Source organism: Phragmites australis, chromosome 7 (assembly GCF_958298935.1).
Source record: "Phragmites australis chromosome 7, lpPhrAust1.1, whole genome shotgun sequence".
Classification (NCBI taxonomy): Eukaryota; Viridiplantae; Streptophyta; class Magnoliopsida; order Poales; family Poaceae; genus Phragmites; species Phragmites australis.
In genome coordinates this window covers 38,283,128-38,297,689 of record NC_084927.1, presented here as the reverse complement: position 1 = coordinate 38,297,689, position 14,562 = coordinate 38,283,128, and the positions used below count along the sequence as shown (strand labels likewise).

At 44.3% G+C, this 14,562-nt stretch overlaps 3 protein-coding genes across 5 annotated transcripts; 2 read left to right on the top strand and 1 right to left on the bottom strand.

Annotated features, from left to right (window-relative positions):
* Window positions 1–836: 836 nt before the first annotated feature.
* On the top strand, window positions 837–8,338 carry LOC133925312 (serine/threonine-protein kinase STY8-like). 3 transcript variants are annotated; one of them, XM_062371230.1, is made up of 16 exons: window positions 837–1,761; window positions 1,857–1,971; window positions 2,139–2,227; window positions 2,411–2,512; window positions 3,148–3,220; window positions 3,335–3,445; window positions 4,010–4,060; window positions 4,225–4,361; window positions 4,642–4,749; window positions 4,840–4,913; window positions 6,474–6,649; window positions 6,733–6,819; window positions 7,265–7,345; window positions 7,428–7,478; window positions 7,616–7,756; window positions 7,964–8,338. In XM_062371230.1, the coding sequence occupies exons 1-16, from the start codon at window positions 1,544–1,546 to the stop codon at window positions 8,021–8,023; spliced, it is 1,674 nt and encodes a 557-aa protein (XP_062227214.1). In that variant the 5' UTR covers window positions 837–1,543; the 3' UTR covers window positions 8,024–8,338. The 3 variants fall into 3 exon arrangements, with proteins under 3 accessions (XP_062227214.1, XP_062227215.1, XP_062227213.1); XM_062371229.1 differs by having other exon boundaries at window positions 859–1,761; window positions 6,724–6,819; XM_062371231.1 differs by lacking the exon at window positions 4,010–4,060 and having other exon boundaries at window positions 849–1,761; window positions 6,724–6,819.
* Window positions 8,339–9,000: 662 nt separating this feature from the next.
* Window positions 9,001–11,760, bottom strand: LOC133925311 (SUMO-activating enzyme subunit 1A-like). The gene is made up of 3 exons (XM_062371228.1): window positions 11,449–11,760; window positions 10,957–11,008; window positions 9,001–9,395 (listed from the first exon to the last, which is right to left on the bottom strand). The coding sequence occupies exons 1-3, from the start codon at window positions 11,544–11,546 to the stop codon at window positions 9,282–9,284; spliced, it is 264 nt and encodes an 87-aa protein (XP_062227212.1). The 5' UTR covers window positions 11,547–11,760; the 3' UTR covers window positions 9,001–9,281.
* A 234-nt stretch (window positions 11,761–11,994) lies between these two features.
* Window positions 11,995–14,552, top strand: LOC133925309 (putative pentatricopeptide repeat-containing protein At3g15130). The gene has a single exon (XM_062371225.1). The coding sequence runs from the start codon at window positions 12,312–12,314 to the stop codon at window positions 14,385–14,387; it is 2,076 nt and encodes a 691-aa protein (XP_062227209.1). The 5' UTR covers window positions 11,995–12,311; the 3' UTR covers window positions 14,388–14,552.
* The last annotated feature ends 10 nt before the right edge of the window (window positions 14,553–14,562 follow it).

The following is a 14,562-nucleotide window of genomic DNA, read 5'->3' as shown; positions in this document are numbered from 1 at the left end:
TTATGAGCCTGGCAGCGAATATAATCAATCGTTATGCTGGATCTGGATTGAATACTCCGTCGTCTAGTTTGGAGGTGACATTTCGTCTGTTACACTCTTTTTCCCGGTGGTGGCGACAAAGCTGGAATATCTGTTTGTAGCAAACCAGAGTGCAGAGTGTTCCAACTCAACTCAACACAAAAGGTCGGTCGGTAGGTCGGTAGTTTTCCTCTTTTCCCTTTCACTCAACTTGTTTATTCCAACCTGATTATCAGTTTGCTTTACTTTCTTTCATCACTTGAAGAACGATCAAGTCGGTGTCACCGGTGACATGCAAACCACTCTCGCCCACTACTCAACAACTTGCCGTTTTACTACTTGCAATCATCCTCACCAGTGTCAAAAAAGATTATGCAACGAGGAGAGGAGGTGCCTTGACATGCAAGCCCGTCTCCGGTGCTGCAACCGTGAGATGATCGATAGCAACATGACGCACTCGCTGCTTCCTGATTCTCCTCCGTCGATCGTACAAATTTGTTGTGAATGGGGGCATCTGCAAGCTTTGTTGGCACTACTGCTTGGAAGTTTCAGCGCCACAAGTGTCAAAACGGGCATCTGGAATGCTTCGAGTCCAGCTCTGTTTTTGGTCCATCTCTTCTCTTTCGATCCCAGTGCCGTACGCTTGGACCCAGCTGCTCACAATCTCTCGCGAGAATACTAGTACGATGTAAACCAAGAATAATAAGGCCCTGACATAGACGTCCAGGTTAGTTTTTTAAAAAAAAAATAATGGAAAGAAGTTCGTCGCGTGATGTATATAGCTCTAGACAAGGTTTTCACTTGTCTAATTCTAACCTACAAGAGAGAAAATCCTCGCAAAAAGGAAAAGAGTAAGAAAGGAAGAAAAAGAAAAGAAAAACACAAGGCGGACAGCCGGAGGAAGTTTGAGGGGCCCACCGTGCAGCGAGCCGTACGCCAGAAGGGTCCAACCTCCGGGACTCGCGGAAAGCTAAAGAGGTGGCCCCACCCGCGGAAACCAACAGACGGCAGGCAGCCGCCCGATCATCATCCAGCGCCTCACTTGCTCCATCGCATCCCACGGCGCATCTCCGGCGAGCCGGAAAGTCATTTTCGAATCGGATAAGGACCCCACTGGCCGCAGCCACCGTGACACGCCGGCGCCGCCTCCTCCGCCACGAACAAGCAGCAGGCGGCCAGGCGCCAAAAAATAAACCCCTCTTCCTTCCTCTGCCCCTCGTCGTCTCTGCCGTCTCGTCTCCGCCGTTTGTATTGGACTTCTCGCCTCGCCTAACCGGAGACGTCACCGGGAAGTACCAAACTGCTCCTCCCGCCGGCCTGTCCACCCTCTATAAATACCGGGACGACGCCTTCCTCTAGAAGATTCTGCCGCCACCGCCAAGGATTCCCCAGCCCACCCATTTCGCCGTCGCCATCGGACTCTCTCTCTCTCTCTCTCTCGCCGCCGCTGCCCCCTCCGTTCCTAGACCCTAGCCAGTGGACGTCGCTATGGACGCTCCGTAGCGGCAGCTCGGCGCCGCGGGAGATGGATGAGGATGACCTGGAGGAGGGCGTGGGCGAGAGCTCGTGGCCGCACGGGGCCGCCGCCGCCGCCCGAGAACGATCGGGCGGCGGCGGGCACGGGTTCACCGACGTCTGGAAGGAGATCTACAACCGCCTCAAGGAGATTGGTAACGAGGAGGCCATCTCCGACCCGACCTTCCCCGAACATCTCGAACGTCACTTCGAGCGGCTGCCGGCGAGGTCAGTTTTCATCTGCACATATTTCTCTTCTCGCCTGTGGTTTACGAGCTGGTTTTTGACTTGATTTTTCGCTGCGTTTGTGCCCGCCGGTGCAGCTATTCCATCGATGTAGACGTCAACAAGGCGGAGGACGTGCTGCTGCACCGGAGGATTCTCGATGAGTGCGCCGACCCTGGCAAGCGACCGGTCTTCCATGTCCGTTTCTTGAGGGTGAGCAGCGCTCGTCATTCATCAAGCTTCTTGTTGTCTGCTTCGTCTTCTCACTCCCGCTGAATACACTGAAAAGCGCACGCACGCACAGACTGAGAGAGTTACTCTTTTGGAACGATCGCAGTTTACATTGAATTGTGCTCTGCCTCCTCTATCTCTATGAGCAGTGCATCCAGGGTTCGGCGGATTCACAAGACAAGCCACAAGGCTCGTCTCCGAGGGAAAACAGTAATGGCGGGGGCTCTCCCAAATTGAGGTATAGGCTATAACCCACGCACTTTGTAATATAGGCTATAACCCCTTGAGTGTCTCACTTTTGGTTCAAGTAGAGTGAATCTGTCTTTATTTTCGACAAGACAATTTTTTAAATGATAAATGGGACCATATCAAGGTGTTTTCTCATGTTTGTTAAAGAGTATATTTTGTATATATTGGACAGAGCTGGTGAATTCAGAGGATTTGAGCCATACCAAAGGATGATGGAAGACCTGAGTTTAGAGAGAAGAAAAGGTGTGGATGACTCTGAGGCCAGTTCTGCAAGGTCTTTTCTCCAGCTCAGAGTTATTATTACACGTAGCCCGGTAGCCATATCAATGCAGCTCGTATTGCATCGCGACCTTCTTAATTTCAGCCATCTGTCTCCATTTAAAAGCTGCAACTCTTTCATGTTTTCAGCTACAAATTTTTTTGCTTTAGTTTTGATTTTGATTCTTGGATTATATGCTTGTTTGGTGCTGGTAACGTGATAGATCGTAGAAGGTTCTATCATGCTTTCATTTGAGACCAGATCACCAGAGCTAATCTGCAACCATGGGTCGGACCGTCGGAGCATAAGTGTCATTGTGTGACTTGAAAGGGTACCCTTTGTGTTCAGCATTAGTGCAATGATCTGTAAACTGGGGTAGTGATGCATGCTCTGATGGTTGGATTTTGTGGATTAGCTTTTGCTCTTAAGGTTGAATGTTAGCAATTCAGCGCAGTTCTTTGCAATGGTTGGTCGTTTCTTCCTCACCTGCTTTAATATTTATGTCGTTGTGTTATTTCAAAATTCAAACCAGTTTGGCGAGTGCTCTATTTCGCGCTTCATTTTGGCAAATCATCCTTTCAAGCTGCTTCATCAATATTTAATGGTCTGGTTCATAAAACTTTTGAAACTGACATTCAAAATTTCCATAGGAGAGATGGAGAAATCCTCCGTCTTCATGAAGTTATTTTTTCTACCATCGACAAGCCAAAGCTCCTTAGTCAGGTAAAACTAGGAGCACCAGTCCATGTGCTACGTGTTTCTTCTATTGAGACTTCCGATGATACATGCCTTTGCATACTACTTGTAGCATTTTAGTTATGAACTTTTGTTTTACAGCTATCCGCATTGCTGTCTGAACTTGGATTGAATATTCGTGAAGCCCATGTTTTCTCAACAACAGATGGCTTTTGTTTGGACGTCTTTGTTGTTGATGGCTGGGATACAGAGGTAAACTTAGAGCATGTTTGTAGTGCTAGCTTGTTTATTGACGCCTTTTGGAACTCTGTAGATTCCTTTTTTGATTTTGAGAACTTTCCAAAAAGATTTTGAATTAAACAAATTTTTTTTTTTTTTTGCAATTTTATTTGGAGAACACAGAGTATATGCACTTTCCCTAGTTTTTAACAAGATACATCTTTCTTACTAAATACTAGAACAGGGTATTTTAATCCGAAGTGCTATCTTCTCGAAGGGGGCAAGGTCTCTTCCTAGGTGATAGTTATTTAGGTCTGCAGGGTAGGTATCAATTTATGAAGAATTTATAAAACCTAGAACTTTAAGTTGGCATTTATCCATCAACTTGGAGTTCTGATTTTGTAGGACAAAGGAACTGGATCGTTCTGATTTAAGATTGACAATTAGCATCCTAAGTTCTTAACTGCTATATCTGGCAGCTTGATTATCTGTGTACCCTGTAGATTCATATAAAAAAGCGAAGCACCAATGATTATCTTACATACTTTTTCTTTAATGGAGTTCTTGATTGAAAAAATTGCCTGACACTGCTTGCAGGAGACAGATGGTTTGTTACAAAGTCTTAAGGAGACAGCAGCACGTAATCATGTATACTGTTTTCTTTCTTTATTATCTTATATACTTCGAATCCAGAAGTGTTTTCTACAAAGTCTTAAGGAGACAGCAGCACGTTATTGATCCACTTGCAGACTTAAAAAGAATCATCATGCTTAACCTTTTTCTTACAGCCTTAAATCTCATGTGGCGTGTAGGCTTCCTTGTCTAATCCAACGAACTCTGCAGCTTCGGAGAGAATCCTTGAGCTGCAAGAGAAGATTGGAGATTCGGATTTCGACAGGAGTTTATTGCAAATTAAGGAGAAGATTGCATCTGGGTCTTCAGGCGACTTGTAAGAACAATGTAACACTTAATGAGGAATACTATGATAAATATAAAGCTAATTGTTCTGAGCTACAGTAGCAACTCAATTGATAGTGTGGGTTCATTCTCTTTGCATGCATCATTTAATAGGTAAAGGGTTTAACATGGGCACAATATCACAAAACATAGTCAAGAAATCAGCTATATCATGACCTCTGCAGACATTGCATGCATTGACTTATATTTGGCTGTTATTGGCAAGAATTTAAAATAGTTCAGTGATCAGGACACTGTGTTCTCGTCTGCAGATATCAAGGAACTTATCATGGTGTGGATGTTGCAATAAAGTTCCTTAGAACCGAGCATGTTAAAGATTCTTCAAAAGTAGAGTTTTTGCAAGAAATAATGATACTAAGGTAAGATTTCATATTGAATCTCTGGGACACATAGTGAAATGACAAATCATCCAATTCCATATAAGTCTAACACAGTGAACTTATTTCCAGGAGTGTTAATCATGAACATGTTGTTCGATTTTACGGAGCATGCACAAAACAGAGAAAATATCTCATTGTAACAGGTGACATTAATTGGAAATCTTGATTGCTGCTATTTGAATGGGTATGAGTGTCCTTGTTGATCCAGCTTCAGATAAGAGTGTGTTTTTTTTGGAAACGAAGTCTTACTTCAGCACGTTTGGAAAACATATTCTTGGGCATATTCACGTAGTGAATAACATTTCTGGCTTAAAGTTCAAGCATATGCTTAAGTTGACCAGTATGTGCTTGGACGTTCACTGTCAGTCCCTTAAGCATATAATGTAACTAGATATCACTGTACACATTTCCGATTTTGCATTTTGTTTTATCCTCATTTTGAGGATTAAAAAATTAGAGCTTGAAAGACAGGGGATAACTCCTGTCGGTAGGAACATCAAGAGCAGTTATGCCTATAGTTGCGATCATTACATTTGCTTAGTGCATTCACACATAAAGAATATCTACTCCATGCTGGAACATAGCACAAGATACACCTGATCAGATGATTCTTGCTGCTTTGTTTCTATTGGATCAACAGGTCACTGCCCAAGCGCCCATCCTTCAATACCATATGATCTGCTAGTTACTTCATGTATGTGAATAAGTCTTCGTTTTCCATTCTTATATTAAACTGCAATTTGTAAATTAAAATGAAAGGTCTATGATATTTTTATTTGGATAGCTTCGTGCATTAAACTTTCCTGTTTGTGTTGCATTCCCTTTCTGCATGGATATGTTTTGCTATGGTTATACTTCAGTATGATGAAAGCTGGATCCACTAGCTGCATTCTTTTTCTGCCTGATGGATCCATCCTGTCTTGTACATTTTTTTTAATGAAACAGAGTTATTATATTGATACTGGATATGAAGAGATATATATCATTGGCGTTTAACTTGATTATCTTAGCTTTCATGAGTTGCTGCTAACCGCATGGTTGATTGGCAGTAGAAGAAAATGGATTATGTTGTCTTGCTTTGTAGTTAGATGTTTTCCATAACTTTTCTTGCTATAAAGCAATTAGTATTATCGACTAAAATTCTTCAGTTACCCTAAAAACAATATTTGTGTACATTCTCATTTACAGATCATCATGCAAGATTTTTCTAGTTCGTATATTTCATGTAGCCTGATCTTTAACTAGACGATGACAAGAAATTGAGTGGAAGCAGAATAGCGATGTGAACTAACACTTTCTGTTTCTCTGTCCTACGCTAAGTGGCGTTGGTTCTTTGACCCGGTTGCTGTTCATATTAGAAATTTAGAAGTGAAATGGTGGAATCAAAAGTAATTGGAACTTTCATGAGAACATGATCCAGTTGCCTAACTGAATTTCAGTTGTGATTATAGATGCAGGATCTTTTTCGCGTTTGTATATGCCAACTCCAAGCTCTCTTGCTACTTTCATGTTCCTGATTCAATACCAAAAAGAGCCCCCATGCCATATATTTACGTGTGTGCTTTCATATTTAGTTTTTTAGTCAGTCAGATAATTGAAAGTTGTTTCAGATGTATAGAGTTTTATTGTCGGACAATTCATTTTTCCTGCTGACTGCTTTTCATGAGATTTTTTTCTCTTGTTGTTGTTTTTGTTTCTTTCAGAATATATGCCTGGAGGTAATCTTTATGACTTTCTTCACAAGCAAAACAACACATTGGTGCTCCCTGTGATTCTTAGGATTGCTATTGGTATCTCAAAGGGGATGGATTATTTGCACCAGAATAACATCATCCATAGAGACTTGAAGACTGCCAATTTGCTAATTGGTTCTGATCAAGTATGCCTATTGTTTTGAAGTCCTGTAGTTACCAATTCAAGGTTGATAAAGCATTGACTGGTTTTTGAACATAGGTTGTAAAGATTGCAGATTTTGGTGTCTCGAGGCACCCAGCTCAAGAGGGAGAGATGACAGCTGAAACTGGTACCTATAGGTGGATGGCACCTGAGGTGCGCTGATCCCTTTGCCCTTGACTCTTTCTCCCTTTTTCTTCTTAGGACTTTTCCGATACCTGCAATTGCTTAGTGGAGATTTTGTACTGCGACACCGAATCTCTTTGGCATCCTTTTTGGTTTCTTATGAGAAGTTCTGTTTCACAAGCTCATCTCACCAGGTACCGAGTGTGCACTGTTACTTTTCACTGCATGCAAGCATAGAAAATGCAAAGATACGGGGGATTGGTTTGGGATTTAGGTTAAGTTTGGACTGAATCCTATCCGGATTCGCCACATTTAAATGTCTAAATCTCAGGCATTGGACGTGATTGATTTTACGTATTACACTAATTGTTGGGACAACAGAATACAATAGCTACCATCTGAAGATAGCTCTTTCCGTGCAAGTAGGGATATTGTGTATGTGCAAAGTGCTTATTGGAGTTGCTTGTTTCACCAGGTAATAAACCATAGTCCTTATAATCATAAGGCAGATGTCTTCAGCTTTGCTATTGTTCTATGGGAATTGGCCACTTCAAAGGTAAACCTTGTTGCTCATCTTGAGTGATTTGAAAATTGGTATACTTCAGTTAAAAGTGACAGCGTAGCCTTCTGCTATATAGATCCCATATGAAGATCTGACACCACTGCAAGCTGCATTAGGAGTAAGGCAGGTATGTATTTGGTCCCAGGAAGTTCCAAGCTAAATTATATGTTGGAAAGGAAGCAATTTCATATTGAGTGGTCAGTAGTTAGTCTTGGGCACAGAAAGATGAAGGTACAACACTAAGCTTTGCTCCTTGTTTATTAGGGAATGCGCTTGGAGATCCCCTCTTGGGTGCATCCGAGATTGTCTAAATTGATTCAGCAGTGTTGGGATGCAAATCCTCACTTGCGACCCTCTTTCTCGGAGATTACCATAGAACTGGAACATATCTTACGGCATGTTCAGGTAGATTCTCCCTAGCTATATTTCAGCTATGCGATGGTACAAAATGGCTCCTATAATTGGTAATTGTTTCTGATATGGACTGCATGAATTTTTCTTAGCAAGAAGGAATAAAGATTTCTGTTAATCGTTGCTTTGTTATAAGAATCACAACCGAGAGAAGAAATCACTGATCTCTGTGATCTGATGAGCAGATAAATTTTTTTTCAGGCCTCCAATGGAGCTCATCGACACTCAAAAGCAAAGATACAAAAGAAATCACAGCGATAGACTTCCAAGGTTCCTTATAACGTTTGTCAAACAGCTTAGAGCTTTTCATCCAGATTATGAGGCTACGGTTGGTTGCTAGGATGCTACTGTAGAATGTTGTGTGTGTGGGGGGGGGGGGGTGCGGGGTGCGCTTGCATGTATGTAGACATGCCCCAATTGGTATGTATTAAGTGTTTATCCTAAAATAGTACTTACCGGGAGAATTGTGCTCGTTACAATGCAAATAGGGCAACCAAAGACATTACGACATGTTTGTACAAGATGGCTTGCAAGCAGTATAAATTGAATAAAGTGCTATAGTTTTTGTGTTTTTCATTTGTGTCAGTTGCATTTGGTTCATGTTTCGTAAGACTTTCACATGGAAATGTCTATTTGACTGTATGGTATAAACCCAAGTTTGAAGTTGCTCAATCTGAAAAAGGACCAGAACGAGAGGAGGGGGAAACGAGTACATATACTAAGAAGGAAAGGATGCAGTTTCATATCGAGTGGTCAGTAGTTAGTCTTTGGCACAGAAGGATGAAGGTACAACACTAAGCTTTGCTCCTTGTTTATTAGGGAATGCGCTTTGAGATCCCCTCTTTGGTGGATCCGAGATTGTCTAAATTGATGCAGCAGTGTTAGGATGCAAAACCTCACTTTCGACCCTTTTTCTCGGAGATCACCGTAGAACTGGAAAATATCTTACGGCATGCTCGGGTAGATTCTCCCTAGCTATATTTCAGATATGCAATGGTGCAAATTGGCTCCTATAATTGGTAATTGCATTTTATACGGTCTGCCTGATTTTTTCTTATCGCGAAGGAATCAAACAAGGCAACGGTTGCTGACTACTATGCACATAGATAGGGTGAATCTACCTGAAACGCCCGATCAGTACACAGGCATGAATGCATGATGATATAGCTGCAGATACTTCACATTTTGTCTTTAACCTTCACTGCTACATAACTTTCCACTTCCTTTTCCCTCAGTCACTGCTACCTAATTCGACCAAAGGGTAAAGGAAAAACAGAGCATTCCATCACTCAACAAGCACATGGAAATCTTCCAGACTTCATCAATGAAATTGTCACATAATGTTATGTTTTCTGCTCGACACAATTCCGAAGATGCCACAGTTTGGTCCTGTAATCAAAATACTAATACCTTTTCACTTCCTCGCCTACTAATCTATGAGTTGTTACAAGCTCGATGCTAATGAGTGGGTACAAGGACCAGTGGACCAGGTAGAATTAGAGTTTGGCGGATAAGTGCTTCAGCTAGCATAAGGTGTAGGGATATCCTCGATGACACCTTTACCATCAGCCGCATCAAAATAGAAGGAATTCTTGACCGGATCGCCCTTACAGGATATTGATTTAATCACCTCCTGTTCGATAAAAGATGACACTGTGAGCACGATGCTGACAAATTATGCAAATACAAAGGGATATCGGAAAGGAATAACATCCACAGTGCTGCAGTATTGCAACCATATGCAGATCAAGCTTTCTCAGTAACTCGGAAGGAAAATATTATGTATAAACTAGTTATTCACACCTTCCTTACACTGGTCATTAATTCATGCTTGTGTTATATAATGTGAAAAATGTTCAAACAACTACATGCTTCCACCAAGTGTTAGTCAGTGTAATTTCAACTTCTGCTTAACACTACAACATTTGGTTAGTGTTAGCAAGTTATTGCAGTTGCTAAAACACTAAATAATTTAATAAGTGCAGGTGAGAGCTTAAGTCAGCCAGTAGCAACAAAAACTTCAGGGGAGAGCCTGGTGCGGAAGTGGAGGCATCATTTTCCATCCACGAGGTGGAAAATGAGCAAACAAATTATCAAATCAACATGTAACATAGCCTAAAGCTAATTGGTAGTGGGTCTTTGGGAATAGCTAGCAATATCAACTTTAATAAAAGCATAAATGGTTGGCAAACCAATTAATAAAGAATTCACCGTCCAAATACAAAACTGCATATATCACCTTTCAAATAAGACCAGAGTGACAAGGAAAATATGCTTATCATATACAATGCGGACATACGCAAGAAAAAATATACATAATAATTAACTAAATGCAACAACTAAACTTGAACAGTTGAATCATTCACGGCAGCACCTTGCATCCTGATTTCAATACACTAGCGCATCAACCCGTGCGACTGCACAGTTTAGAAATTTAGCTTACGACTAAATTGTAGATATTTGTGTTAATAATAACTGTATACTAAGATACATCAATTATTTATATTTAAATATTAGAATTAAAATATAAATATAATTTTTGTTTATAATATTGGAATCATGTTTATTATTTATGAATATATCTAATTTATAATTTTCATTTTATGTGTTATGCAAATTGATTTTTATTTGTTTCTTGATTTTTTGAAATTATTATTATTTTTAATGTCATCACCGTATCTCATATTATTTTTTTGAAATACATTATAAATTCTTTGATATTATTTTTGTGTGATAATCCGTAATATGTTTGCGTTCTGTTGTTTTAATTTTGTAATGTTTGATTATAATTGATTTGGAAAAGTGTGTTGATTGCTAACGTAATTAAGTTGGAGTTTGCTAACGTAACCTTGTTGGACAAATAATATCTACAACAAAAAAGGAAAGAAAGGCAAGGCAAGAAGTAGTCTTGGGGCTGGACTCTATGATTTATTTTTTAATCTTCTATGTTGTTTCATCTGATTATTGATCTATGGTTACATTTAGTCAATCAATTAATTTGACGGTTGGATATTTTGCTTTTTTATTAGAATTTCTAAGGGTTTCTTAGAATTAACGTGGAGGCACCAAAAGAAGCCTCCAATTAGTAAATATAAGATACTTATCAAATAGTAATCAGAAGACCACCAAAGATAAAAAGAGGTGGTAGAAAAAACCATATAAACACTATAACTGCAAGTGATTTTTTTAGTTACCTCAATAGTAGTGCCGTTGATGCCACACACAAGCACATTCGCTTTACTTGGCCTGTTCGAGGAAGCACAAATATAAGAGACAGTTAAAATAAAAGAAATGCATCAAGCAAATAACTTCATAAAGTTCCACATCTTCGCATCAAAAAAGCAATTTTTTGGGCAAAAAATACAAATTTAAGCTCGAAAAATTGGAACAACTGTGGCAAACAAAAAATGGGATAAGATCCAGTAACGACTTGAAAGACCACATGATGGTTTTTTTTACTACAATTCTGAGTCCTCACATAAAAAATGCAAACTTTGGACTTAAAACTCGAATAAACACAGACGGAATTTAGCCTTGAAACCGAAATAAAATCATAACAGACCGAAAGTTCGAATCTTTACGCGGTCCAAAATAAGGCCACACAAAATACAGCAAAAAATGCAGTAGAAGAAAGAAAGAAAGCAGGAGCCCGGGACAAAAGGTGGGGTTTTTCAGTGGCGACGCACCTCTTCTGGGCGTCGACGCCCCAGGCGCGGATCTGGCGGTCGTAGAGCGCCGTCTCCTGCGCTGTCCGCTCCTCCTCGGCGCCCCCGCCGCCGTCCATCGCCCGGAACCCGAGCCTAAGATACGAACCCCGCTAGCCACCGAGGAGAAGGGAGGACACGGAGCAAGGGTTTCAGCAAACGCAGGGTCGACGACGGTAGGCGCAGAACCGAGCGGCGCGGGCGTCCCGGGCTCGCGTAGTGCCACAGAGCAACGCGCGTGCGGCGGACGGGACAAGCGGAACTGAGCGCGTGGAAGCCTTAACTGGGACAGCCTTGTGGAATATGATTTCATGATCATTCTGTTTGCTGTAGAATATATATCTCTGAAATTCCAGGCTTCTGGGTGAGACCTGGAGTTTCCAGTCCACTTGATACTAGTAACTGATTAAGTAGGGAATTGGAATGAAAAGTCGATGCGTATAGTATCTGAAGAAGATGACTAGAATGGATACCTACGGAAGAAGCATATCAACTCAGCCACATATTTGAACGGATCCATCACGAAACAAGAATCGGATCGGATCGCTGGAAGAAAAGCAATTGTTCGGAAAGGTGCGAATGAGAAAAGAGGGAATTTGATCATCTGTTCCTTCATTTCCATCGAGTGTTGTTGGTGTTCCGGACTGATTGAAGTCAACTGAGTGTCCTAAGAAACAAGAGCAAGTTGCCTGTTGAGCCTGCCTTGCGTTCGCAATAGCCGGAGCCAGTCAATTTGCAGACCATTTTTGCCTCGAGTTCACCACCACCTTAATTGATCTCGTAACCTGAATCAACGGGCTGAGGCAGAGCTATCTGCACGAGCAGTGGCATTTCGTACGAATCCAATGGAGCAGCGGAAGATGATCGCCGATCTCCTCAGGGCAAGCACGAAAAGCTCGTCCCTCCGCGGCGGCGTCCAGCTGCACGCCGCCCTGACGAAGCTCGGGTTCGGATCGGACACCATGCTGAGCAACAACCTCATCGACATGTACGCCAAGTGCGGGAGGCTGGACAGGGCAGGCGAGGTGTTCGACGGAATGCCCGGCAGGAACGTGGTCTCCTGGACGGCCTTCATGGTGGGATTCCTGCAGCACGGGGAGGTCAGGGAGTGCCTCAGGCTGCTCGGCAATATGCGGGTCTCCTCCGAGGCCACGCCGAACGAGTACACGCTCTCGGCGAGCCTCAAGGCGTGCTATGTCGTCGGCGACACGAGCGCCGGTGTTCGGATCCATGGATTATGCGTCAGGGCAGGGTACGAGGAGCACCACGTCGTGGCCAACTCGCTGGTTCTCATGTACGCCAAGGGAGGAAGGATCGGCGACGCACGGCGAGTGTTCGACGGAACCGCCTTCAGGAACCTCGTCACCTGGAATGCCATGATCTCCGGGTACACTCACGCCGGCCACGGCAGGGACGCGCTGCTCGTGTTCCGGGAGATGCAGCAACGGCACGAGGATCAGCCCGACGAGTTCACCTTCGCCAGCTTGCTGAAAGCATGCAGTGGCCTTGGCGCGGCACGCCAGGGCGCGCAGGTTCATGCAGCCATGACGGCTAGAGGGTTCTCCACAGCATCCAATGCTATCCTCGCCGGTGCACTTGTCGACCTGTACGTCAAATGCCGGTGCCTGCCGGTGGCAATGCAAATTTTTGATAGCCTGGAGCGGAAGAACACCATCCAGTGGACCACGGTGGTCGCCGGCCACGCGCAGGAGGGGCAGGTGAAGGAAGCGATGGAGTTGTTCCGACGGTTCTGGAGCTCCGGCATCCGAGCCGACGCCCATGTTCTGTCCAGTGTGGTCGGCGTGTTTGCAGATTTTGCGCTGATCGAGCAGGGAAGGCAAGTGCATTGCTACACAATCAAGAACCCGGCCGGCCTGGACGTGTCAGTGGCGAACTCGATAGTTGATATGTACCTCAAGTGCGGGTTGACCGAAGAGGCAGAACTGCGGTTCCGGGAGATGCCGGCGAGGAATGTCGTCTCATGGACAACGATGATCAATGGCCTCGGAAAGCATGGCCATGGCCGTGAAGCAATCAACAAGTTTGAAGAAATGCGAAGGGGAGGCGTTGAGCCCGACGAGGTGGCCTACCTGGCGTTGCTGTCGGCATGCAGCCACGCCGGCCTTGTTGAAGAATGCCGCTTGTACTTCTCAAAAATCCGGCAGAGCAGGAGGTTGAGACCGAAAGCAGAGCACTATGCCTGCATGGTTGATCTCCTCGGGCGCGCGGGAGAGCTCAGGGAGGCCAGGGACCTCATCCTGACGATGCCAATGGAGCCAACCGTTGGCATATGGCAGACACTGCTGAGCGCCTGCAGAGTGCACAAGGACGCCGCCGTGGGCAGAGAGGCTGGCGACGTCCTCCTGGCCATCGACGGCGACAACCCGGTGAACTACGTCATGCTGTCGAACATCTTCGCCGAGGCGGGGGAGTGGCGCGAGTGCCAAAGGGTAAGGGATGCCATGAGGTGCAAGGGACTTAAGAAGCGGGGCGGGTGCAGCTGGGTGGAGGTCGACAAGGAGGTGCACTTCTTCTACGGCGGCGACGACACGCACCCGCAGGCCGGCGACATCCGCCGCGCCCTGGGGGACGTCGAGAGGAGGATGCGGGAGCAGCTGGGGTACAGCACCGATGCGCAGTTTGCTCTGCACGACGTGGACGAGGAGTCGCGCGCGGAGAGCCTGAGGTTGCACAGCGAGAGGCTTGCTGTCGGGCTGTGGCTTCTGCGCCATGGCACGGACACCGGAAGCGGCGGACAGGGGGAGGTGATCAGGGTGTACAAGAACCTGCGGGTGTGCCGGGACTGCCACGAATTCTTCAAGGGTTTGTCGGCTGTGGTGAGGAGGGCGTTGGTGGTGAGAGACGCGAATAGGTTCCACAGGTTTGAACATGGCGCGTGCTCCTGTGGGGACTATTGGTGACTACACTGAATCGCTTCTGCAGCCCCAGCCGTTGTATCATCGTTCCCTAGTTTTTCTGTTTCGATCTGACAGTCTGCTAACGAGCAGAAGAAAGAGCCTTGACCAACCCTGCCCATTTCGTCACTTCAGACCACGGAGCCACCAAGAACAGATGATCAGCTCTAACAGCTAACAA